Source organism: Trachurus trachurus (assembly GCF_905171665.1).
Source record: "Trachurus trachurus genome assembly, chromosome: 5".
In the NCBI taxonomy this organism is placed as follows: domain Eukaryota; kingdom Metazoa; phylum Chordata; class Actinopteri; order Carangiformes; family Carangidae; genus Trachurus; species Trachurus trachurus.
Window position 1 is genome coordinate 16,415,013 of NC_139896.1, and position 26,744 is coordinate 16,441,756.

The 26,744-nt window shown below is 40.0% G+C and overlaps 1 protein-coding gene across 1 annotated transcript; it reads left to right on the forward strand.

The window, feature by feature from the left end:
* The first annotated feature begins 282 nt into the window (after positions 1–282).
* hdac11 (histone deacetylase 11) lies at positions 283–20,617 on the forward strand. The gene is made up of 11 exons (XM_083972749.1): positions 283–482; positions 967–1,026; positions 1,152–1,300; positions 2,607–2,707; positions 5,216–5,332; positions 8,356–8,398; positions 10,399–10,475; positions 12,207–12,269; positions 17,676–17,772; positions 18,914–19,092; positions 19,829–20,617. Exons 2-11 carry the CDS (start codon positions 992–994, stop codon positions 20,069–20,071), a joined length of 1,104 nt encoding a protein of 367 aa, XP_083828875.1. The 5' UTR covers positions 283–482; positions 967–991; the 3' UTR covers positions 20,072–20,617.
* Positions 20,618–26,744: the final 6,127 nt, after the last annotated feature.

Here is a 26,744-nt window from a genome sequence, read left to right on the forward strand (position 1 = left end):
TCTATCTATCTATCTATCTATCTATCTATCTATCTATCTATCTATCTATCTATCTATCTATCTATCTATCTATCTATCTATCTATCTATCTATCCATAATCAAAATAAACCTTTTGCTTTTAGACTACATAATTTACAGGAGGATGATCCGTATGCGAGTGCCTCTCTCCTCTTGAACAACAGGTCCGGGTATCTTGACAGTGAGTAACGACGTACACGGTCCTTCTACTTTAAATCTGCGTGTACGCTAACAGCGTAACTGACGCTGCAACGTACGCACTCTACGTAGCGGTCGAGAGGGAGGAGGGAATGAGGATACAGTCAAAGAAACACTGCCAACAGGGAGATTTTTACTACTAGCTGCAGTCAAATAGCCGAGGTTAAACTGTGTCGGCCAGGACAAACACTGTCTCCACTGACGGTTCATTTCCTGGCAGCTGCAGCTTTTCGGTGACTTGTGTTTATCCCACGTACAGTAGCAGGTGAGTTACATCGGCTGGTGGCTACTGGTCTGCCCTGAAACTCTCCCAGGCCGTTTCATACACAGCTGCTGTATGCACGTATTTGTCTTGAACGATAAAACTAACTCGTTTAAACCACACACAGGTCATACTGTAACGTGTTTTGGAGGCTGTGTGCGTGTGTGTGTCCCCGGAAACATTTCCTTCTGTCGTTGCGTCTTTGGAAATGTTGATATCCTACTGCGCATGTGCGAGAAATGAGCCTCTTGACTCATGCAGTTTATTATGACTGTCTTGCAATAACAGTAGCGTGGATAGTGTGCCTTTTTTTTTTTTACATGCAAAGTTGCTAAATATAAGCATTTACAAATGTTCTTCATACAATATAATAATAAGAATAATGTTGAGAGTAATAATATAAAATAATAATATGTGACTATAAATATTTACATCTGTCACTTGTGTGCCAGTTTATGTGCTTTTCTTCTCTTTTTTTCCCCCCTAGGTGAATGTAGCAATGCCTGAAAAACATGTCTCACAAAGAAGATAGTGAAGGGAAAAGGAGGTGAGCAGCAAAAACAAACAACATGAAAGTTCCAGTAGTGCTTATTAGGCCACTGTGGAAATCACTTCATGTAAATGTAATGCACCAGTGTTGCACTGAACACCTTTTGGACTATCTTCTTTCAGCTCTCACCGCACTGAATTGTACGCTAGCGTCCCTCGAACATGTCTGCCCATCGTGTACCACCCCGACTACAACATCACCTTCATGGGCCTTGAAAAGCTCCATCCGTTTGATGCGGGGAAGTGGGGAAAAGTCATTCGCTTCTTGAAAGGTAAGTGAGAGAGAGAGAGAGAGAGAGAGAGAGAGAGAGAGAGGGAAACCGAGTGGCAGATGCGGAGGACATCTCCCCAAGCTGATGTACATGGAATCGCTCAGTGTGGATCAGAGAGGCAAAGGTAGGCAGAGAACAAAAAGGAAAGAGTTGTGAGGTGAGGTGCAGGCGTAGTAGTGGGAAAGGCAGAGCATTAAAACACAGATAATTAAAGAAAACTCCCCGTGGGAGTCCGTGCAGGTACAGTAGATGAAACCCAGTGCAGGTTTCGAGAACAGCTGCTGCATCACCGGCAGTGGCGTGCACAGACTTTTTGAAGGGCAGGGGCGAAAAGGAAAAAAAAAGGGCACATATAGCGCGTCCTCGCCACTGAAGTGGGCACTTTTGTTTTGGCATGAGGTCACTGTAGCACACGTTTTGGCTTCCAAGAGGGCACTTTAACGTGCGTTTTTCAACAATTGGGCCACGAGGTGCACGCCACTGATCACCGGCACAGCTTCACATGAAGTTATTGTCAAATTGCACCATGAATCTTTTTGCCATAGAAAGTGCTGTTTGCAGTTCAAAAAAGCTTAAGACGTTAAGAGTGTAAATCAATGGCTCTGAGTCTCTGCTGACAGAAGAAAAAAAAACCTTGACATATTTGACGAAAATGTAGATGACGCAGATTTAACCATAAGGGTGTAAGAACCTTAGACAGTCCTACAACTGACAAGCTGATGTGAATCAAAAATAAGACACTATCAAGAATCTTCATATTCTTATAACCATATTTAAAAGGTGTTGCTGTGGAGCATATCAACTACATGCATCACATTTTATAATTAATTAATCACAGTTTTACTGGCATGTTATTGCAGTGAATTGTAGGTTACACAGTGGCCAGGTGGGTTGATATAAATACTGTATGTTGATGATTCTACCATTAATGAGGAATGTAGTTTTTTTGGCACCGTTTGAGTTAAACGTAATATTGATTGATTTTTTGCCTTTCCTCTCTGATGTTTATAGGATGGACAAAATAATGTAATCACTCATCAGTTCAACTGTACCCCACCAATGTACATCCTCCAAACCCACCAAACAGTTGAATTAACACCTTTCTAAAATGAATAAACTTCACAAAGGTGCGATTGTTTTATTTTAGAGAGCTGCTATTACAACATCCACTGTGTGTGTGTGTGTGTGTGTGTGTGTGTGTATATATATATAGTATATACACAGTATATAATTCTTTTTTATTTATTTAATGAGGATAATTATCTGATGCCTGTCAATTACTTGATGCCTTACCTCTTTGTCTCAGAGGAGCAGTTCCTCAACGATGGGAACATAGTGGGAGCCATTGAAGCTACAGAGGAAGATCTGCTAGTTGTTCACACCAAACGCTACCTCAACAGATTAAAGGTATTTTTTCCCCCTCAGCACTTACCTCACCTTTTTTTCCTCACCTCTCTTCCATGTGTCACTCAGACGCACTGAGGAGACAAGGGATCTATCAGAATTTGAACGATATATCTCTTGTTATATGTGATTTAAACAGTTTGTTGCCAGGTTTTTCCCATCTGTACTTATAATGCAGGAAAGGACATAAGAGCGATGGAGTTCTCATTAGCATGCAGTGGATTATCCCATAGGAGCATTGGTCCTCATTCAAATCAATCACTTGGAGCATATTCAGAAGATAGCACCTCTCTGAGTCCTTTGAGTCAGTAAGACTTTTGTGCTTTTAATTTATGAGCCCCAGTAGTTGATTAGGATCCCTGTTTGTTTTTCCTTCCAGTGAGAAGCTGCAGCTCAGTTGTGTGTGGACATTTCATATGCTGATAACAGTAGTGCTATCATGTTCAAAGACTCAATGTATTCTCTCTCCCCCTCCTCACGTGTCTGCATGCAGAGCCAAATCTTGGAGAGCTCAAAAGAGGTACCTCAGAACTCTCTGCTGTGAATTAGCATTATTCTGTGCTTTCCTGTTTCACAACAATGTCAAGGCTCAGTCATAAACTCCCTGGCAATACAGTATCACTGTGCATTTCTTTAGTCAGCTTTTTTTCACCTAATATATCCAAACTCTGGTGAGCACACAGTCTTATGCCTCTGCACTAGCGGTTGTCCATGCATTCAAATATGATATGTACACAGCTGGCCATGAAGTTGGAATAATTTTGTTTTCAGACACATTCCTCTTGTTATTCCTTCCATAAAGGTTAACTGTGGTTTAATTTTCACAGAGACATGTTTGGGTCTTGTTTGAGATTGAGCAATAAAGTTTTGAGAAGATATACACTTTATCTATTAAGAGTAAATCACATTGTCACAATCATTTCATGAGAACATGAAAAAAAAATCTTATTCCAACTTAACAGGCAACCATGTAGATATATCAGTATATGTATATGATACGTCCATATCTTCCACTCTCATGCAGTATCACGAGGGAACTTCTTTAAATTTGGCAGAAACATTAATATGGCCTCAAGGGTGAACCTACTACACTTTGGTGGTCAAATGTTTCTTCATAACTGAAGAATTCATTCATTAATCATGACATGATGGTTAACACAAATTTCTAATGTGTCTAAAATTATTAAAGGGACAACGAGGAGTTTTGGAAAAGTGAAGCGTTTTCACACTACATTTATGAGCCTCCGCGCGCACCGTAAAATTCTTTGACCGGCGCAAGACGGACTCATGTTTTCATTCATCAATAATTAAAGTCAGAGGTTCAAAGAGGTTCACATACCATCGTAGTTCCGACCATAAACGGCGATTCGGCTGCGTTATTCTCATGACTCGTTGCGAAACCGAAAGTAAGGAAACGCTGGTCGGCTCGACCAGCATTTCCACCACCACTAATAATAACAAAATAACGATAGAGACAAAACGATATACAGTATTTATCGAAAATGGGCCCATTAACAAGTGTGGGTAGCGTGAGAGTTTTTTTATAACCAAATAGAAACTCCTCGTTGTCCCTTTAAGTAATGACATTTATATTCAAATGATCAAAAAACAACTGTTCTGCAAAAAACACTCAGTGCATCAGCTCAGCATGAAAGTAGGTGTTACAACTGTTATACCAGTCTTAGCTACACTTTGCACTGAGTGTACCTACCAAATGTGACTGAACAGAGCGACAGAGCTGCGTCTGGTCTTAAGATGCGCGTTTACACAATACACAATACAAGCAATCATTGTTTCTAAGCAGCACATGTTGATCTAACGTCTTCCTTCAAACAACCTGGAAGATATGGATGAAGAAAACTGAACATGCAGTTGTCCACCACTGTACACTGATAATATCATCCACAGTTATTTGAAAGGCTCAATTTGTGTAAAACCAGAATACAGCCAGCAGCTTCAGGGCAGGTGGACAGAGCCACCATCCTGTCCGGTGATGGAGTAGAGAGGGAAGCTCCTTAAATAGGGCCCATCTGTTATTAATGACACGTGTTGCCATAATTGTCTTCCGCACTGGTTGTGTGATCAATATTTTCCTGTTATTACTTACTGTAGACTTCTTAACTGACACACGTGCACCTCACTACATGTAAACGTGACACCCAGGCACAACACATATGGGATTAAATGTACAGCAAGCGCCGTGGTGCCCTAGTCATAACTTCAGGTTTGGTCTTAAGTTAGACTTTATGTTACACCCAGGTATAGTCCCAGCCGGTGCACTCCACTCCAGGCTGTTAGTCAATGCTGTGACTCAGGGAGGGGAGATTCTGACTACTGTATATTTCCTACAACTTGGCTGGCTGGTGGTGGCATACAGCTGGGAGGTGGTAACTCTAGTTTTTCTATCACCTTTGGTTTCCTGTGCTTTTTAGCCTTCTAATGACTTATAGAGTCATATCGCAAAAAAGCTAAATATATTAATGATGTGTTTAATTGTGTCCTTCCCTGCAGTGGTCCCTGGTGGTGGCAACTATCACAGAAATCCCCCCTCTACTATTTCTGCCCAATTTCCTGGTGCAGCGGAAGGTGTTGAGGCCTTTGCGGACACAGACAGGAGGGACAATAATGGTAGGCAGCCACGATTTTAACTTCTCCCTCATGTGTCTTCATGTTTGTAGCAGTTAAAATTTACATGTTTTGTCCATCTTCTCACTAGGGGATGAAACAGCCCCCAGCATCCAGCCAACATCATGAATGGGTTACTTTGCCTTCCAAATCTGTAAATTAGCCCATTTGTGATACTGGCTGGATTTCTCAACAGCTTTTAATATCTCATATAATCAAGATGAATTCAGCAACTAATAATCTTCAGCTTCCCTGGTGAACTTCCATTATTCATAACAACTATAATATCAAAGAAATCCTTGTGTTTACGGTTAATTTAACAGAAATAATTTAATACGTTTTAGCATATTCAAAGTTATAGTGTGGACAAATGTATAAATTCTTGCTGTGTAAATAAGAGCATTGCTCTTAGTCTGTAATATAATAGTAGTATAGTTTAAAACATACAGTTATGGCCTGGTATCAGTCCCCCTGGCTCTGTACTGTGCAGAGTGAGCCATGTGTGCTTCACTCCTGCAGATCTGCATTGGTGTGTTGGCATTGAAAAGTTAAGCTCCATAGATTTTACATTTGCTGGGCCGTTGCCCGCCATATACTGCTTTATCTGTCATGACAAACTCTTTGACAGACGCAGTTTTTTATGCTACGGTACAGGAAGCATTCGCATTCACTTCATTTACCTTCAAGTCTTGTATTTGTTGATATGGCATTAATTAACATGGAAGTTTTATTGACAAAATTGTCTTTCATAACATGTTTTATGCAAATGTTGTAGTTGAGAGGAATAAAATGTTTAGCACGGCCTAATTGTGTAATCTGTACCGACGGGTCCACCACCTGCTGTGGGGCAGTGGCCTCCATGTAAATTATGTCAATTACAGAAGTGAAAAAAAAGTGGCAGTGTTGCTTCGTTTGGAGCCACATGAAGCCATGTAGTGACTAGGAATTAACTAGCAGGACCAGGACCACACACACACATGTATATGTATGTGTATGTGTGATTTCAGAGTTATGATTACTTCAACTTCCACTTGTAGTTCATAGCACCATGAGTCCTGGTACCAGATCATATGTCAGGGCAAGGCCTTGAACTAACCTGGGCTTGATCTCTCCGTCTTGTCATCCATTTGTCAATCTGTCTTGGGTTTTCCTTCACTGATGGTATAACCTCCCCTTAGACGCTGCTATAGGTGCCTTCCTTTTTCTCATCACCATGCGTCTCCACTTTCTGGAGTTGAACTTCATTCTTGACCATGTTGCCAACTCAACAAGGATTCATCTTTCCCGTGGCACATGAGATCGTTGTACTTGAATTTTTAGATTTAGAATAGAATAGAAACTTTATTTGTCTGAAACCAAAGGGTAACAGAAATTTGTCCTGACAGGGCTCAACACCACTTTTACACAGACACACACACAATATGTTGAAAAAATACACAAGAGATGATACACCAGATGAAAAAACACACACACACACAATTCTAAATTCATAAATTTATATATATTTATGTACAGTTAGAGGCACAACACAGTAGCTTGAGTTTATCTCCTGTAGAAACCTTGTTTTGGTTTCCACTTTGTGCGGCTCACTTAAAACTGGGATCAATCTCTATTAGTCTTGTTATCCGAAGAGGAGATTTTAATGTGCACAAACTGATCAGTGTCATGCACATTGTGTGATTTCAATTCATAAAAGTGAAATAATTACAGATGATATCAGACCTACAGTACAGTAGCATCATGCCAAAGCTCTTTTCACTAAAAGAGATCCTGGGGGTGATGGTTGATGGAGTTGTGCAGATTAAATTAGAGGGCTATAGTACAATGTGCCTGGTGCTCTGTTTAGTTATACTGAGTGCTTGTTTTTCTCAGACAAAGTAGAGTGTTGAGCCATGGCCAGAGAGTGTGCATACATGCTAATGTGTGTCATTACTCATCCATCAGATAAATCTATTGGCATTTATACACAATCTCCCGAGCTCATATCTCCTCCCCTCAGGCGTCCTACACACTGAGCTGTAGGAAAACATGGCAGACGAGCCCCCTTTTTTCATCCGAGAGAGAAATTTTGATCTGCCTTTGAAAAGAGCATCTGCCACTCTGTGTGCAACACCATTCCTCTTAGTTAATGAAACATTGCTGGGTATTACTGTGGTGGAACCTAGAGGGATTTCCTTGAGTGTAGCTGATACTACAGTATGTCTCGGCTATTATTGATCAATCTGATCATATTTTTGTCACAATGTTTTGCAGCTATTGTAACCATCCTTTAAAGTGAAGTGTGTTAGATAAGCCATCAGTGGTTTACCACCAGTGAAGCAAGCAGCCCCAAATAACTGTTTTCTCATGTGTAGCCATGCACATCAGGATTAAGGTGATCAACATGAGAGACAAACATTGCTTGTGTCTTGAGCTTTCCCACTTCCTGTCAGGTGAATGTGTGCTCCAGCAATATTTTTGCATGGAAATGTAAAGGAGTAGTTTAGCATTTTGGGTAATACTACTTTCCTTTGGAATGTCATGAGAAGAGCCTGGAGACAACCAACCTTGGTTTAATAGCTGTTTTCACACTAAAGTCGATGTGTTTGTAGCTTCATTGGATTGTTTGTTTTTTTATAGTTGTGGCTTTAGATGACTAACAGATTTTAGGTTACATATATTTTATGATGAAAAAATGAATTCCGAAGGGTTCACATACTGTTTTTGTCTGTACAGTATATAAATGGAGAAACTGTATATGTGCCCTAGATAAATGGAGGTCAGTTTTCAAATTAGAAAATCCAGAACCTTTGGTATGACATGCAGTATTCTAAGTGTTTTATCCAAGTCTGTGATGCATCAGGACATACTTCATGAAATAATTTTTCCCCCTGTTCTTTAATGAACATGAATCAATTTATGAACATTGCAAAAACCACCTGATTGTTGTTGCAGTTTGTGGCTTGTTTGGACCCAGAAAGGAACATACTCACTCATCTTTATATCTTTACATTAAATGTTGAACTGAAGTATTCTCTCTTCCACAGGCAGGAAAATTGGCTATTGACAGAGGATGGGCCATAAATGTAGGTAAGTCAGTTTACAGCACAGACAATGATCTCAACTCATAAATAGACATTACTCTATCTGCACTCAACTGTTATTCATTAATCTTCAGTACAGGGAAGTGAATTATTTGTCACTCTCAGTGCCCAGCGCTGTCTCCTACATGATTCGTTTTTACAACACAAATATGTCTTCAAGAACGTAGTTGCTGTCCAATCCAATGGGCTTTATGCACAGTTCCACTACTTCCTGAAATAAGCCAGCTCCTTTATTTCCTGTGTTACATTATTGGACAAACTGATTAATCCAGGTGTGTCTGACCTCACAACAATGGTCAGGCACACCTGGATTAATTAGTTGGTCCAATAATGTAACACAGGAAATAAAGGAGCTGGCTTATTTCAGGAAGTAGTGGAGCTATGCATAAAGCCCATTACAATCAGATTACATTCAACACTAGTGATAGTAAAACATGATAGGTGTCAATCAGGTCTACACTATGTAGTTTCTGTCTGTGCATTGTCAGAATTACTCGACGCTAACCCACATTAAGAAGTCACAATAGCTCAGTCCTGCTACAGGTTTTAACTGTGCAGCTATTTTATGCCACTGAAAATTCTTTGTATTGTCACTTCACAGTTTTTCCAGTTTTTGCAGCCGTGTCCTCGTCATAGGCAACCATTTCTTACTCAGAGTGAATGAATCTGAGCTGTTTGATGTAGTTGCTTGGTCAACCATATTTTTTTTGAATTTGAATAAAAAAAATACCCCCAAAACTTTATTTTCCCAGAATTCATGGCAAATTAAGCAGGCTTTATACTGTGTCTGAGTTGCTTGTCAGATGTCACACCTGTCAGAACTGTTTGAAACCCACTTCACGCTATGATTGGCCAGCTGTGCAGAAGAATCAGGGATTGTACTTATCTCTGTAGCTCTCTTTTTTTGTTGCACTGTCAGTTTTGGCACTTTTCATCTCAACAACCAAGCAAAACACTGTGAATGTCTTCTTGGGGAGACTACCGCAAAATGGATTCAAATTTTTGATCACATGTCATATGACAAGTTTTCACTCTGACTTCCTGTTTGGATGAGGACGATGGATTAGTTCTGAAAACCATAGACCAGCCCTATGTCCAATTTAAGAGAACTGGACAGCTCAGATACAGTAAAACTGGATGCCTCAGATGGATAAATGTCTGTAGATGCCAGAACTTTCTTGTTATTGATCTAGATTGGCAACCCCCTCGGCCAATCTGTGTTGTAGGTTCACCTTCACCTACCCCCCCTGTGTAGGGGGTATTGATTCATCAGGCTGGGGTAAAATGGGGAAGTGGTGAAAATAGTCAAAACTGTTTTTTTGGAGTGAGACCATAATAGCTATATTTGAGCCAGAGACGCAAGCTCATCCGTGTGACTGAGCTGATGCTCCGCAGAGTCAGCACAATCTCAGACACAGCCTTGGTGCATACTCGCAAACTAGCTCGTTACAGCATGAAGGTTGTGATGGTGACTGGCAACTTTGCACGTTCTGCTTGCTCAGCTATCTCCCACCTTCTGTTGATGAATCAGGGAAAAAAAATTGTCCTGCATCAATAAACATGATTTTAATAAAGATATAAACAAAATATCGGATGCACCTGACGTCCGTGTATTGTGTTCTCAACACAATAAAGATTCAGAGGCTTCATAGAAGATTGTTTTTGGAAGCTAGGTACTAAATGATAATCACATTTCAGCCGTTGCTTTACCAGTCTTTATTAATATTCTACTCGACAGTATAGTTTAATGAAGCATGCACGTCCCTGTGCTGCTTCCCTGTGCGAGCAATTCAACAGTCCCATTCTGGTGTCAATACAACCATTGTTGTACCACAGGGCCATTTTTATAAGTGGCAATAAATTCAATAACAGACTATTTTAAATCACCAGTGGTCATTGTGAATAATAGACTGGTCAGATGGGCAGTGACCTGCTCAGCTCGTCTAATGGCCCTGACACTGAGCCAGTGAATCTTCTGTTTCCCAGGAGGAGGCTTCCACCACTGCTCCAGTGACAGGGGAGGGGGCTTTTGTGCATACGCTGACATCACTCTGGCCATTAAGGTAAGACTGATGTTTAATGTTTAACTCATCGGAAACATCCATGTTTATTTGATTAAAAGTGAGATAATGTTACTTTGGGAGGAAGTAACAGAGCATCCTTAAGTTTTGCTGCTTGTTCAGATATGAACTGGTAACTTATGGTGGCCGATGATACTGTAGCTAAAGTTAGCAAGTTTTTTTTTCTATTTGGCCACAATACAAATGAGGAGCAAAAAGAAAGGAGTAGGAAGGAAATCAACAACACAGCACATCAAATACAAGAACAAAAACCACACTCATAATAAAAGTTAGTACAAAGAAGTAGTATAAAACTAGAATGACCTCCTCTGGGTTGTCAGAGCCACTGGGCAGAACTCAGCAATAGGAGCGAGGCAAAAACCAAAACATTGGGGAAACATAATCGTAAACTTAGGAACACAGGTGATTGAACTGGTAGTAAAACAAGCTGGCGAAAAACAGATGAACTAATAATGGCCGAGGAGAAGACAACAGCCTTTAATAGGCTTCTTTTTTTTATTAATGCAGAAGGGAGGCAAGGGTAATAGGGAGCATGTGAAACACAGCAGATCTGACTGGGAAATGCACGGAGGGAATGAAATGAACAGAAACTTAAAGAAGTCATTTCAAAATAAAACAGAAAATAATAAACACCAAATAAAGTATTTCAGAGGGGCAGGCCAGGACAGCTTATCATGATGATCATCTTTCCGAATGTTTGATCACAGACCATGACTCTGTGATAGAAAAAGTCCTCTCTGAACACCATGTAGAATGAGATAGCACAAGCTGTCCAAATAGCAGAACTGACTGTGTAAATGCATTGTAGATAAAGAAACGGTCAAGTGTGAGTGAATGATGAATGAAAGGATGTTATCTGTCTTTTCATCTTTACTAATTAAACTTTTCACTGAGCAGCTCAGAGGCTACCGACAGCTAGAGATGGACTGGTTTCCTCTCAATGCATTTGGCAATTAACAGACCTTAAATGTTAATATGACAACTCTGATCATTTAATTTGTTTTTATCAGCTCAGTCTCTTTGATGTCATACACTTTATTGAATGTATACACAATCACATGTTTAAAGACTGATCTCAAGTGTTATTAATTGGTGTCAGATTAATCAAATGAAGGGCAATCATAATTGGAGATTCAATATTTTTCACTCCAGCACTAATGATGACAAAATCAGGATATGGGAGACAAGTGAAACGATAATGATAATGGAGCAGCTTTTCCACACAGTAGTATGATTGTCCTGATTTTAGAAATCAATTTTCACTTTTAAAGAAATCAACATTAAGATGAATAACTGGGTTGGAGAGATGATGAGAGGCAGACCCACATACTGTATTGGAAAAATATAGAATAACACCAGTTTCATCCTTTAAGATAAATTTAACCCAGTGGCTCATTATATTATAGCAATTTCTGTGTCTTTGTGATGCTAAAAGAACAAAAAAAGCATTTAACAGCCCTTTGATTTGGGATTCTGCTTGGGGAAAACATATTAGACCAGTCTCAAAAAAGGAATGACTAAAATGCCTCCCATACACAGGAAGAGTAAGAAAGACATGCCACGGCTTCCTTCAAAAGATGACTGTCATTATCAAGTTATTGTGGATGTTTATTAAATGTAACGCTTTAAGTTTCACTTTGGGTTCTACTGAGTGAGACTCTAAACTATGAAAGAAGCAGAAAGCAAATATTTTCTCATCCATCTCTCTTACAGTTTCTGTTCGAAAGAGTGGATGGCATCTCCAGGGCTACCATCATCGATCTGGATGCTCATCAGGTGAGCCGATACCATTACCTCTTTGTGTCAATCTGAATTGCTGCTTAGGGACTGACATTGATGACAAGACTCCCCCCTTTACACACACACACACATGTATATGCACACAGACACATGTACGCACACGCACACACACACACCGCCCTTTTGCAACAACACCAATCAATGAGGCTCCCTGTGGGTCAAATTGGCCCTTTCTGTCATATTCAGTGGGATGTATCTAAAAACAGCTCCCCTGGCAAACAGCTGAGTGCATCCAGACTTTGGATAATATTGGACTTGGGCAGTGGGCTATCTACTCTAATGTCAGCTCTTCATATGTTTGAGTTTGTTGACACAGTGATGTGTGTGTTTGAAATAATTCATGTGAACCACAGAAGCAACAATCAGTCTGGCTGCAGTGATTTATAGTCGGACACAGTCTTACTGTAATGATGCTTTTCCGAAGTGGTTGACTTGATTCATCAGTAAAGAGATCCAAAGAGTCCAAGATCTGAAGTGCAGGGTGTTCTAATACGAGCTCAGCCACAGAGTGAGTAAAGAAGCCTCTTTAATACCTCTTTACCGTATATAGGGAATACATAGGAATGCATGGGTAACAGGTGGATACCACTTTGGTAACTCTTTTTAAATAAGTGTCCATCACTACTGCCAGTTCTTCCAGACCTCCTGGCATCTTGCCCACTATCTTATTCTGGGAAGACATGTACATTACCTTTTGTGGTCTACAGTACTTGGCTCGTTCATGCAAACATGTAGGACCTATAGGTGAAAACATTTTAACACTTACCCTACCTGAAACTGTCAAAAGATAAAGATACTGTCATTGAGCATGCTACTCTATGAGACTCCACAGCTCTATTACTTGAGAAGAGCATAGATACAAAAGTTACAGTATAGTATAGTATAGTATAGTATGTACTTAGTTACTGTTCACCACGTATGCTTTGTATCATTGATTGTGACAGTATTCTCACTTATTCTATGTAGTTTCTGTGTATATAGATTTTAATAATTTTGAGAATACAGTAAGGAATTAAGTTAAAAGTCTCCAATGCATCACTATCAATCACATTTTTTTTTCAGCCTCATTGCTACTGCTTGAGGAAAGGCATACTACTAGAGAAAGTTGACAATTAACTTGCAGGTATTACTGCCCCATCCCATGATGACGAGCACCATTTTTGGAGTCTTTAACTTTAGTTGGGATTATTATCAGGAGTTAATCACCTACATACAGATATGTTGAAAAAAAGTGGCCCCTTAAATGACCCGACATGGTTTCACCAAGCTCGCATCTGGCAGCTATACAACTACCAGCCATGCTTGCTAGCAAAACAGCAACATCGTGCTTTCAGCAGAACAACAATTAACTGCAGCATTAATAACCAATGATCTCATGATGCTGATACATTTTGAATGAAGCTACCTTATATAAAGTTCGCCTGACCCGCTCTACCCTCTGAGCCGCAGCGCCCTACTTGCTGCAGATCTTGTTAATCAGGTCACCGTCGGTGGACTGAGCTCACCCCAGCTGTAGATAACAATGACTCAACATTTTTTGGAAGTCTGATTATCATATTTTAGTCTTACCTCGTGTTTTCTACATAATGACTTGTATCCCCCACCAATTAGCCCTCAGAACTGTATTAACATTGATGACGTCTCAAGGTTCCCAAGGTCTGTGGCTGCATGCCAGTAACGGGGCTTTATTCATTTTGAGCTATGGCTCATTGGTCATGATGCGCCTTTACCTATTGACAAGAAAGGGATCAATACAGATGCAGAGTAAATAATTCATGAAGAAGAACAAAAGAGCAAATCTGCATGAGGGCACGGATGCTGGCCTGAAGTGGCCCTCTCAGCAGATAATTGGGCAGAGAGAAAATATTGAGGATATGCAGTAAAATCCTAATTATGACCCTGAGACATGACACTTAAAGTCCTTTTATTCTCACATAAATTGAGGTTATGACCTAGACAGATGTGTTGCTTATTCACCCAGTCAACAACAAAGCAGTTAATGGTCAGTTTTCTGTTTGGTTTATAAGAAGCTTGACTGTAGTGCTGCTGTGGAGGCATAGATACTGTATGCAGTGTGAGCTGTTCACGTGTGATAAGGTACTTTTTATGTGTCAAATACATTTTATAGACCATCAACTGATATATTTTGCAGCTCGCTAAATAAACACAAACAATGATGGTTGACCTTTCCATTTACACTTGGTGAACAATACAAACATCACCACTGCTTCAACTGCTGTGGAGTGACTCACTCTGTGAAACAGTACGGGGTAGTGTTGATATAGTGAAATACATTGTATAAAGTGTTTCTAGTGCTTTATCTACTTTATTATGGATCAGTGACAAAATACATTTAAAGGTTGAGATACATAATCAATATATACTGTATATAGGATTTAAAATCCTGAATGAAGGATGGTACATCCTATGTATGTGTTTCCCCTTTGAGCACCACCACTGCTACATTATGAGTGCTAAAATTTCACACGCTTTTTTAATATCTTTGGGCTACTGATGATTTTTGTCTGATGTTATCTTGGCATTGTTTTTTGAGTCATAGGCCAGTGCATGAAATTGTCCCAGACCCTCTCATTCATCTGAATTAAAGCAGCGTAGCTCACATGTTACAGCTCAGCCACCAAAAAATGAACACTCATTCATTTTGACAGGAGTAGTAACCAGGTTAGATTTGTTAAAGTTTATACCCAACCATCCTATTGTCCTGCATTGCTCAGCTTGCAGTGGTACAACCACAAAAAATAGTCCATTGACGTATTGAAGGCAGCTCTAGTAAATGTCAAACACATCAGTCAAGCCTCTTCATCATCTGTCTCTTTATTCATTAATCCCAATAAAACTGTGTCAGTACTGTTGAGTTCAAAGAGGTATTGATAATAAATTACCATCTATACTGTACATGTTTAGGACATTGGCCATTTCCTGCTCCTAAACAGTATTATCGTCTGGTGAAAAATCCATTCCTGTTCTTGTCTTTTGATCATGTTTAGCTAAGTAATGATAGATTGTGCTATCATTTGATACAGATGTTTGAACTTGGTGAGGTAGACTATCTGTTTTGAAGAACTAAAGGGTAGGTCTGTTTGAGGCTGCAGTCAAGGCTTTCGGCTGACACTAACAAATGTCGGTGAAAAGCAATCTTTTATTGTATAATACAGTATGTGGGGAGAGGATAAGACTAATAAGACTACAGGCAGGCACAGTATATAAGCTGATTTATAGTCTCAGGCCATCTTTCAAATGAGGAGCAGAGCATTCACTTACATGTTGATTCAGTCATTGTCTAAAGGAAGCTTATATTAGCCCTCAGTATGTGTTAATACATATTACAACTCGCAGGGATCTACAGTACACCCTCTACATTTGTTCCTAATACTGGTTTTACCATACAGTAATGCTATCAGTTAAATTCATACTTAACTTTGTCTGTTGTTTTAAAAAAAAATATGTTTCCTCTTTTTAGCCAATGAATTGGATTTAAATTCATGAGTAGCCTACAGATGCCGAAGAGAAATGTCAATGTGTAGCCTTTTTCTCTGTGTCTCATTGACTTTTTCATGTTGTTCATCTCTGGAAAATATCTAGCAGAAGTTGTGCAGACTGAGATGGAGGGAACTAGAGTGACCAGAGTGCACTGCCTTTTTGTAAAAGTGTGTGCAATCTCTTTCAGTACATTTTTGACGTTAGTGTCACACTTGGTCAAGTATGTCTGAGCCATTACCATGTGAAACTCACTATACTGCTTTAGGCCCTTTCTTATGCCCTTTTTCCACCAAAATTAGCAGGTATAAGCTGAGCGACCCACAGTCAGTCGAATTCAGTCTCGCTGTTCGGACTAAGGGCACGCACAAATGCCATGAGCGACGTTGTCACGTGCACTTACAGGGCACACACACAAACACAGAGTGAGCTGCTAGTGGATTTGGGGACTGGTAAAATTGATCTGTCATATCTCATCCTCTGATTGAGGTTCCTGTAAAAATGCCAGAGCCTCCATGTGAGACGAATCGGTTTGTCATTGGTCATTGTTTGTTTTAAAAACTTATTTTAATGCCGCTGTGTTTCTGGTTTAACAGCACTGTGCTGGACAGGTGACAGGTCTGTCTACAGTGTCTGTGCTCTAAAAGTTGTTACAGCACACAAGGGGAGAAATTGAGCAGATTTACCTGGACCAGTGCCAGTCGGAGCTGATTGGAGCTGGAGGCGATAAATGTAATTTTGAACCGGGTGTGAATGTCGATTCAACGCTTTTCCAATGCTGACAAAAATCGGATGTTATCAGGTCTTAGCTGCATACATACTACCAAGTCCACATCACACATAATTCATGTGCAACACTTTCTCATGTGACTGTCACATTTTGTTTATCTTTCTTGGACCATCTCTGGCAGATGACCACTGGTTGTCTAAGAAGCATAGGATCATCAGCCTCTCCGACATTTAACCCTCAGATTTCATGGTTGTGCAGAACCTGTCACAATATACTTCAGTGTTAGGATGCAAAGTTTTAGTGAGAAGTCCAGTGGCCGAGGCTTCCAAGATGAGTCCCTATGATTCCTGAGGAGGTCCCTGTACAGTCAAGTAAGAGGGGCATCAGATTACAACACTGTGAACTTCATCTAGTTATTACATACAGTAATATAATTGTTACCTAGTTCAGTCACTACAGTATAATTTTAATAAGCATGAAAATCAGAAACAGTGATGTTAACTGTAGATCGGCCATTTACTCATCATGCAGCTTGAACTTGTTTGTTTGCTTTCACATTAAAATCATGCACTCAAGTACAAAATGACTCTACTCGCCTCCTTGGAAGTACAGCTCGGTTTCACTCCAGTTTGAAAACTGAGATGGTTGGATATCATATCAAAGCTGGTATCATGTCAACTCTCGATCTTAACCTCAAATGTGAAGTGGATCCAACCAGACCACACATTAGAAAACATTGTTTTTCCCCCCTTTGCATTCAACAATGGATTATACACTCACTTGGGCATGATATTCAGCTGGCACCAAATTGCCTGGCTTGTCCCATACATCCTCCTTTTCATTCAGTAATACCAGGCTTGGCACAATGCCTAATCTCCTCCTGACAGCAGCCAGACACATTGGGTGACAAATTGATGGAAGGAAATGAAAAGTGATGGAGTAGCCATGACTTTTTTATTAAGTATTTTAACATTTAATGCCTGCAGATGACAAGACTATTTATCCCTCATCTGGTGCTGTCAGTCAGTGCTGCGCATCTCTGATAAACAAATGGGTGACACCTGTGTAGACCCTGGCACAGTCAAGGAAAGCTGCAAAGAAGCAGAGACAGGATTAAAGCGCTGAATAAAAGTTGCGGTTTCGTTGTGTTACAGGGAAATGGACACGAACGTGACTTCATGGATGACAGGCGGGTGTTCATCATGGATATGTATAATCGCTACATATATCCAGGGGATGGATATGCAAAAAGTAAGTGAAAGCACCATTGATTTTTGTCCATAAAACATATTTTTAAACGTAAATGTCAAAGTAGTTTTGAAAGTATTAATATCTGTAGACAGATTCTTCGACTTCATGGGAATTCATGTTCATGTGATTCATTTGGTGACAGAATAAGCTCTCTGCTCCTCTGATGCCTTGTTGGCAGTGGAGGTTGGAACAGAGCGGGCAGCCTCCTCCAGCTCCAGCCCCTAGATGTCACTCAGTGCTGTTTTAATTATGCAGTGAATCCCTAAGCACTACCAATCACTCTATTAGCTCTCAGCAAAAAATACTGCCAGGCCATGCAACACCGTAATCATGGCTTTTACACAAATGAATGTGTTAATACATTAAAGCTGATCTGACAGGGACCGCATGTTAGCATTTAACCCTAATTCATACAGTACTGTGCAGATGAAACGCCACAGCCCTGACTTTAAAATGCTCCCCATCCTTCAGCTTCCTTCCTCCACACAATTAATTGAATCCTTGACATTTTATAATCTTCTCCCCCCTAATGAATGTGAAATAAATGTACACTCTGGCTTTTTTAAGATAAAAAAAATGTACTCTCCTATTCTGCTCCATATGTCATGCATTTCCTTGTACTTTTAAAAAACCAAAGCTTTCAATTTTTGACACTTTTTTTTCTTTCAAGTCCATCAAACTAGCAAGACTAGACTAAAAAAACTACCAAAAAATCTGTTCTACATGGACATGCATTGTTCTTTCTAGTGACTGCAGCATAATTGTTTGACTTTGAAACATAAAGGTCTCTTAATTAACCTTTTTCATCACTAGCATGAATTATTGGAAATATACATACTAATTTATTAAAGCACAACCGCGCTATTTCCTGTCGTTGCATTCTGTAGGAAAGAAACTCAATTACCTACCTGAGGTTCATGTATATTGTGACTCAGTTATCAGGAATTCTTTGGCCTGTCTGTGCTGAAAGAAATTCAGCTTTGTGTAACCACTGCAGCAATTACCGGTCTATATGTGAGGCCTGTGGATTGAGCTCAACATAACGACTTCTGTCTCATAATGGCTTGTTTACTGATAGCAGCCATGGTACTGTCTACTGTTGTGCTGTCGCTTTTGAATGTAACATTATTGTACATTTCAGGAGCCATAAAAAGGAAGGTAGAGCTGGACTGGGGTACTGAAGACTCTGAGTACCTTCAGAAAGTAGAGCTCCACTCCGAGGGAGCGCTGAATGAGGTCCGACCTGACATCATCGTCTATAATGCAGGGACAGACATCTTGGATGGGGACCCTCTTGGGGGACTCTCCATATCACCACAGGTACTGTACCGCTGTGTCGACACATCTCAATAAAAACCGAACATTAGAGCCGTAAAGGTAGTGTTGGAGATACACACGTCCAAAGTCCAAGCCCCTTTCCTCAGATTTCTCTCTGAAGCCACGCCTCCAGTTCATGTAGCCTAATGTGTCAGAAAATTTGAAAGTATACTGAGAGCTGATCCAAATGAGCCAAATTTGTATTTATTACTTCCTGTGGGCAGGGATTTCCGGCCAGTGATCCGGTAAATTCCAGAAAACAATAAAGCAATTAAGGTGAAGTGGGGATTGCCATACCGATGTGTGTTAGATAACTAATTTATGACTGGGGCTGGTAAATAGCCTGAAAAAAAGTTACCACAGCTTTAATAATTGTTATTTAAAGTTCTGAACATGTGTTTCTGCTGCTTTCTGCCTAACAATGTTTGAAATCAGTCCTCGTGCGACAAATTGCACCATAATAAATGACACGAGCTGTTCCCGTTCTCAGTCCCTAGACAAGTCGGGGAGTGTGTGTTTCTTTTCAGTCCCTCCCATATGTGTCGCCCTGAGAGGCTTAGTGCTCTGCTGTGGAACAGGGAGATATAGGAACAATCAGTCCTCTTCCAGGCCTCCCCTCCCTCCTCAGGGGAGGAAGGCAGCGTAGATAGAAACGTTAGCCAGAAGTTACTCAGAAATTAACCAGCTCTATCTGAAGCTGTGGATCAACTGACAGTTTGTCTTTCCCCTTCTTTGCCAGGGCATTGTAAAGAGAGATGAGATTGTGTTCAGGGCTGCAAGGAGACGAGGCATCCCCATACTCATGGTAACATCCGGGGGATATCAGAAAAAAACAGCCCGCATCATCGCCGACTCCATTCTCAACTTGCAGCAGCAGGGCCTGATTGGTGCAGAAGCTATGGAGGGGGAGGGATCATCATCGCTAGCGGCCAGTATGATGAGCAGCTGTGGACCTGCAGGATCCACAATGACTGCCGTCTGAGAGGCATTAAGTTCAGGGATCTCTACAGCTGTGACTGATGGCATTGAATTCACTTTATATTGTGAAGAGAGCAGTAATGATGTCATGATGAGGAATGTTTATTGTGTGTCTGCGTGTGTGTGTTTTAACAAGCTTTGTGAAGTTTGCACCTAATACAAGGGAATAACCATTCAAAGGGAAAAAGTTGTACTGAAACAATTAGCACTCTCTTGACAACGGCAGATTTATAGAAGCTCACATGTGCGACAAAAAGATTATTGAAATTTGAATCAGTGGGAGAATGAAGGGTATGTTAGGCTTATGTATGTTCTGCATTTTGGAGAGGTATTCTCTCATCTCAGGAAATGTAATAAGGTCGTTTATGAAGGATAATATATTAATCGTCCATAAAACGGTACAGAGGTTTGATGTTCTTACAGACACATGAAAAAGTATAGTAATTATCCTCCAGCTCACTTTATAGTTATGGAGGTTAAAAACAGAAATAACAGCTCTAGATAAGTGTAACTATCAAATATAATTCAATAATGAAGTTTAACCCACAGGTCTTAAAGGGATAGTTCACCCAAAATTCAAATTTCACTCATTATCTACTCACCCTCATGTCAACTAAGAGCTGTGAGAATTTTCAGAGTCCTCCGTTCCTTCTCTGAGTTACGGGGGGGTCTGCGCAGCAGTATTTGTCCATATAATGGTTGTGAATGGACACCAGAGCTCTTCGTCCAAAAAGACACACCAAAAAACATCCAAATACCTCCATACTGCTCGTCTGTAATGTCCCTCTTGTATTGAAGCCCCGACATGAGAAATTGTTCCGAAAAAAATTAAATACGTCTATATTTTAAGCTTGTTTGTAGCGGAAGCTCCCAGTGTCTCAGTTCACTGCTCTGCCTGTGTAAGTGCAAATCTCACGTGATTTGCACTGACCGGCGGAACAATTTCTCATGTCGGGGCTTCAATACAAGAGGGACATTACAGACGAGCAGTATGGAGGTATTTGGATGTTTTTTGGTGTGTCTTTTTGGACGAAGAGCTCTGGTGTCCATTCACAACCATTATATGGACAAATACTGCTGCGCAGACCCCCCCGTAACTCAGAGAAGGAACGGAGGACTCTGAAAATTCTCACAGCTCTTAGTTGACATGAGGGTGAGTAGATAATGAGTGAAATTTGAATTTTGGGTGAACTATCCCTTTAATGTCTTGTGCTCATCAGAATTTTGTTTTATCATTTCCTCCGATAGTATTGTAATATAGTGTGCACTTGGTGCTTTAAATCCACTGATAATCTAAAGTTAATGTTTACAGGGAGCCCAGGGTGACTTCACGACAGGCACTTAAGTGTTTTGTTTCCAAAGTCTGAACAGATTTGAAAAAGTCAACATGGGACTCAAGCACTTTAACTGGTGTGTGTGGTGGTAACTGAAAGTTCACCGACACATTCCTGAGCTCCTGAAAATCAATCTTCCTTCTGCAGTTGGCTTCTGTCATCCAGACATCAAAGTCCAAAAACTGAGAAGTGTTCGGTTATTAAAGAGCAGCACTGACCACTGGAGCTTTTCACGGCTTTTATATCCGATTGGTTTCAGAACTCAGAAATCCACTAATGATGTTTACACATACAGTTGTTATGTACAAGGAGAAAAGTTTCCAGAAGACACTAAAGAATCTCCATCAAACACACACTAATTTCTGAAAACTGCTGTGTAGGTGTTTATTTGTGTATAATACCAACTTTCTGTACAGTATGATGTTTTAAGTTAACCTTTTCTTTGTTTATACATAGTATAAAATACCACCGTAGTATCGCCTCTTCATGCTTATGTAAAGGTTTGTGAGGCATGTTGTTGGATCACTGTGAGAGACAAGAGATAGAGATAGAGACAGAGGTTAAGGTTCGAGAATGGGAGGAAATCACTAAAACAAGTCTGGTTGGGCAAGAAACCTTTGAAATTATGAATCATACAAATTACTGTTTTGTTTTTTGGTTTTCAGTTTAGCCATAGCAGCTGTGTCCTTTTTCAGAAACAAGTGAGTTCTGTGGCTGAGATTAATACTGGAAAGTCAATATACAACGTATACCTGGGAACATTCATGGCAAACCAACAACAGAAACTCTTAATTCAAAAATGCAACCACTGCTGCAGCGTCCATCTTTACTGACAATGACATCAGCACGACAGAAACTGCTGACTCACTATTGATTTGTTTGAGCAAAACAAAACAAGTGAGTCACTTTTCCTAAATAGAAATTGAAGAGTGTGTCAAATTGAAAGAATGAAGTGCAAAGAAACGATTGGTCTCATAATCAGCCTGAAACAATGCTTTAAGTAACAATTTCAGGTGCTTTCACTTGCGTGTGAACCTCCTTATAAAGACGTTGAGATGAGTTGTGCTTTATCTAGGGCATGTTTCATTGACGACTTATGTTTCTTTTTGTTGCAGTTCTGCCATGTTCCCAGATGTCAGCAATATGAGTAGTAATAAATTGTAATGCTCCTTTAATCCCCTTACAACTAGATGTCCATTATTCTGAAAGCCAAACCCATGCCTCACTTGATTTGTTTAATTCAGGTTTAAGGGACGAGATGTGTTGCGCTGATTCAGCCGTGCTAATTGACTTCCCAAAGTACAGCAACAACCTGGGGGAGTAGCTGCAGAAGGAGGGAGAGTTGCACATGTGTTCATACTTTGAAGTTGCACAGTGCAATGAGACGTGTGCAGTTGGCTTCTGAACGCCTCCCATTGTGGAATAAACACATGGACTGAAGAGCTGTATCAGTCTGAATCCTGTGTTGGTTGAAGGAAATAGACCAAGACAAAGCTGTTGACCAAATCAGAAGAGATGTTAACAACAAAACCACATCCTCTGTGGACTTTGGTGTTACATTAGATGTGTTTGCAGCTGAAGCGACAGCTGGCAGGTGCTGCTGTAATGATTTTTTTTTTCTAATGTGTTTTCACATTCATTATCATCTGCTCCTCTGGCTCCACTCTTCTGTTTCAGAGGGAAAACAAAAAGTTACAAAAGTTAGGACTGGAGCTCAGACTCATCATCATTTAAAGGATTAAAACGCCTATCTTTGAACAGCATGAAAAGCAGTGTTCGGTGCTTATCCAGGAAGCTGTTTGGACACATTCATAATGAAACTGTGAGAGGCAGGCCATATTAGCGGTGTCAGTGCTAATTAGCTAAAGCCTTTGATCTGGTGTGCTGCTTTTGAATGCGGCTGAAAGGTTTAGAGCAGTCTACCTTTAATTAGGACTCAGAATATATCACTTATTGTATGCTGGCCTCCTTAATATCTGATGCGATCCTAGATTCCAGCAGCTCATCAGCTCTTTTCTGTGTCAGCCAGCGTTTTAGCCGTTTGAGTTGATTGAATTTTGCGTGCCAAAAATAACACTCAAGTCTTCAAAGCTGTACTGTTTTTTTTTGTTTTTTTTGGGTGTGTTTGTGGTTTGTGCTGACATTGGGAATTACATCTATGCATTCATAATGACACTGAATAAATCCTGTAACAAAAAATTATTCATTTTGCATTTTCTTTTTTTGCTTGCTGTTACTGCTCATACAAAGAGAACGGTATACTGTATGTGGGAAAGAAAAATGCTGCTGCTGCTGTGTAGTTCAGCATTTTTCAGAATTCTCCACATTGAGATGTGCTTGTCCCACATGGGTGTTTCTAAAGCCCTGCCCCAAGTGATGTAATGGTTTATCCCACAGTGTACCACTGGGACTCAGACAAAAAAAAACAAAAAAAAAAACAGCTCAGATTCAGTTTCTGTGTCATTTGGCCTCACTGATGCACACTACTGGTGAATTTCCACGTTCCTGCAGCCTATCGCATCTCCATCCAAACTGAGGTGAAACAGAATCCCTGTAAAGTTTCAGAGCCTTAGAAGTGCATTGTCACTGTTTTTGTCCATTTCACTCATTTCCTTTCATTAGCAGATAACTGTAAGGGGAACCTGTAAAAATTGTAAACATGAACAAAACAGGATACAGTTTAAAAACTTGCCAGAAGAAACTTTGCAAGTATTTCATGTCATCTGCTACAGGAATGTTTGCAATGTTTGTAAGTCAAGACCACCAAGAATGAAGAAGAAGTGAACAACTGCCTTTCTCCTCTAAACTCCTTCAAATGGTAGAAAAAAAAACTCACAATACCTTGGTGTTTGATTAAATTAAATCAAACACTGTTACCTTTAATAAAAGATTTATTAAAAAGGCAAAATAAAGCTAATAGCACAATCTAGCTGAGGCATGATGAGTGCATGATGTGGTCTGTCACAAAACACAAGTTCCTTTCACTGCTTTGTCACAGTGATGGCCCTCAATATGATTCACATACTGTAAATAATTAACATTTTAATTAGCAACTTTAACATAACATCAATGTTGTCAAAGACCATACTATGTAAAAATATTATCCATGTTCTCATTTTTTATGATGAAATGAATTGCCCACTTGCAACACATTCACAGCCTATCTGTTAGGATAGACTTTAGAAAACAGTTTCTTATTCAGTGGGAGAGAACTTCTTTTACACAGGTTATTATCAGTCAAAACACGTGCACACAGAACACAATAGAAAACACATTGCATCTTAAGCGTGAATACGGGACAATTGTGACTAATAAAAAAGTTAGCCCCACAGTGTACACACCCACCGCTCTAACAAGAGGTCCACAGTTATCAGGGTAAACAAAAAGAATGTGTGGGAGGACAATGAGTGTGAGGACTTTAACTTGCATGTTAATGTTTTGGTTTCACAACTGACAAGCAAACTTTATTTTATGCACAAAGCAGAGCAGTGGCAGAGTTCAACTTCTGACTCAGGGGAGAGAAAAAAATCAATCACAACAAGCAGCTGTACAGACAAACAAAAGACGACTGTCAGTGTCTGATTATGGATGTGTGCTGTTGTTTTTCTCCTCTACAGAATTGTAATCCACAGGAGTGAATGGTCTTAAACATATGTACTAAGGTGTGATACAAGCTTTAACCAGAAGCCACTTTAGCTTCCCATAATCACCATGAGATGTGACACAGAACCAATTATACTAATGAGCTCATTAATAACACTAGTCAGTGTTTTAATTAGTGCATATGTTAGTAACATTACACTTGTCTTCACCTAACACATTGGTCATATCATTATGAACTCAGGAGTTAAGTGGGAGCCCAAGAGTTCATAAATGTAACCAGGGAAGAGCAGAGTTAGTTTTGCAGAAAACAGACAGACAGACAGACAGACAGACAGACAGACAGACAGACAGACAGACAGACAGACAGACAGCATAATTTCAAACAGCCCATGTAGTGTGGTGTTGTGACAGAAGCCCTGCAGTAAGCTTCATTAAACATGTTTCCCTGCAGGCTGCCTGGCTCCTGGATGCCGTCTTACCTCAGATGAACTGCTCCAGGGGTTCAGCTGCTGGACAGAGGCCGAGACTATCAAGTGCTCCTTGTCTGGCTGCTTCGACAGAGATGTTTTCTCCTCTCCAGACAAACCAGCCCAAGAGGGGTATAATCAGTTCACAGTCCGTAGCCCTGAACAATATGTTTACATTCACAGGAAACTGGCAGGATCAAAGGGGAACTCACTCAAAATATTACACATGAGGTTCAGTTTACTAGTTTCACGATATATAGAATTCCAAATTGGACAATAAACCTAAAATGACTGATCACACAACTAAGGAGAAAGACCATGGTCTTGCTTAGCAGAATATGTAAGGGCAGAAGGGCTGGAGATGAGGAATTGGACTCAAAGATAAACTGATGAGATTTTGGTAGGAAAAGATCAAAGTTCTAGGTCATGCTGATCCCACATACTTTTAATACAATATATCAGGTATTCATTCAAATTCATTCACTAATTTGAGGAACAATTTCATTCAAATTTCTATAAATATTAAATCAGATGATAAGGTTTTCTATACAAGGTCACTTCTGATTATATTATATTATATTGGAATATGAGGGTTAACTCAGGTGTTTGAACTGAGTCAGTGACTGCTGGCATGCTTAGCATAATGTGAGGTCTAGATTTGCTTCCTCTCCAAGGCTGTATGGAAAATGTATTCACTGGCAAACTGTTACAGAGTTGTGGTTACTGTTTTTTTTTTATGCCTATCAATCATCTGGAAATACAGAACACAATTGTCCATTGTAATACATTCACTGACCTTGCCAGCGATATAGAAATCTGATGTTTAAAGAAAACAAATCCGAGGATATTGACTCTGTGCCTGATTTTTTAAGTGTTTATTATGTCTCAGGCAAGTCCTGGAAGTCCTCCTCTCCCCTTCTAAGATAGTTAACTTAACTAAGTAGTTTTAATGAGTGTTTAAAACAAGGGATCAAAGGGTTTTTGGCACAAACACAAAATAACTGAGAACAAATTTTGCATGAAAGTATCTCATTTTCACGGTTATTGGCCAGACTTTGATTAAATGCTTGTAGACCTTTTTTTATTTTTAATCTGGTCAAGCTGAATGTGTCAGAGTGATGCTGGAAGAGATTTAAAGCGACTCAGGCTCATTCAGTCACTTAAAGGACAAATTAAAGCAGCCACTTTGTCTCCTGCTCTGATACATGGCAATTGTGGTGAGCAGAGTGTAACTAAACTGAGTTGAGCAGGAGTCGTATTGTTTTGACAGTTG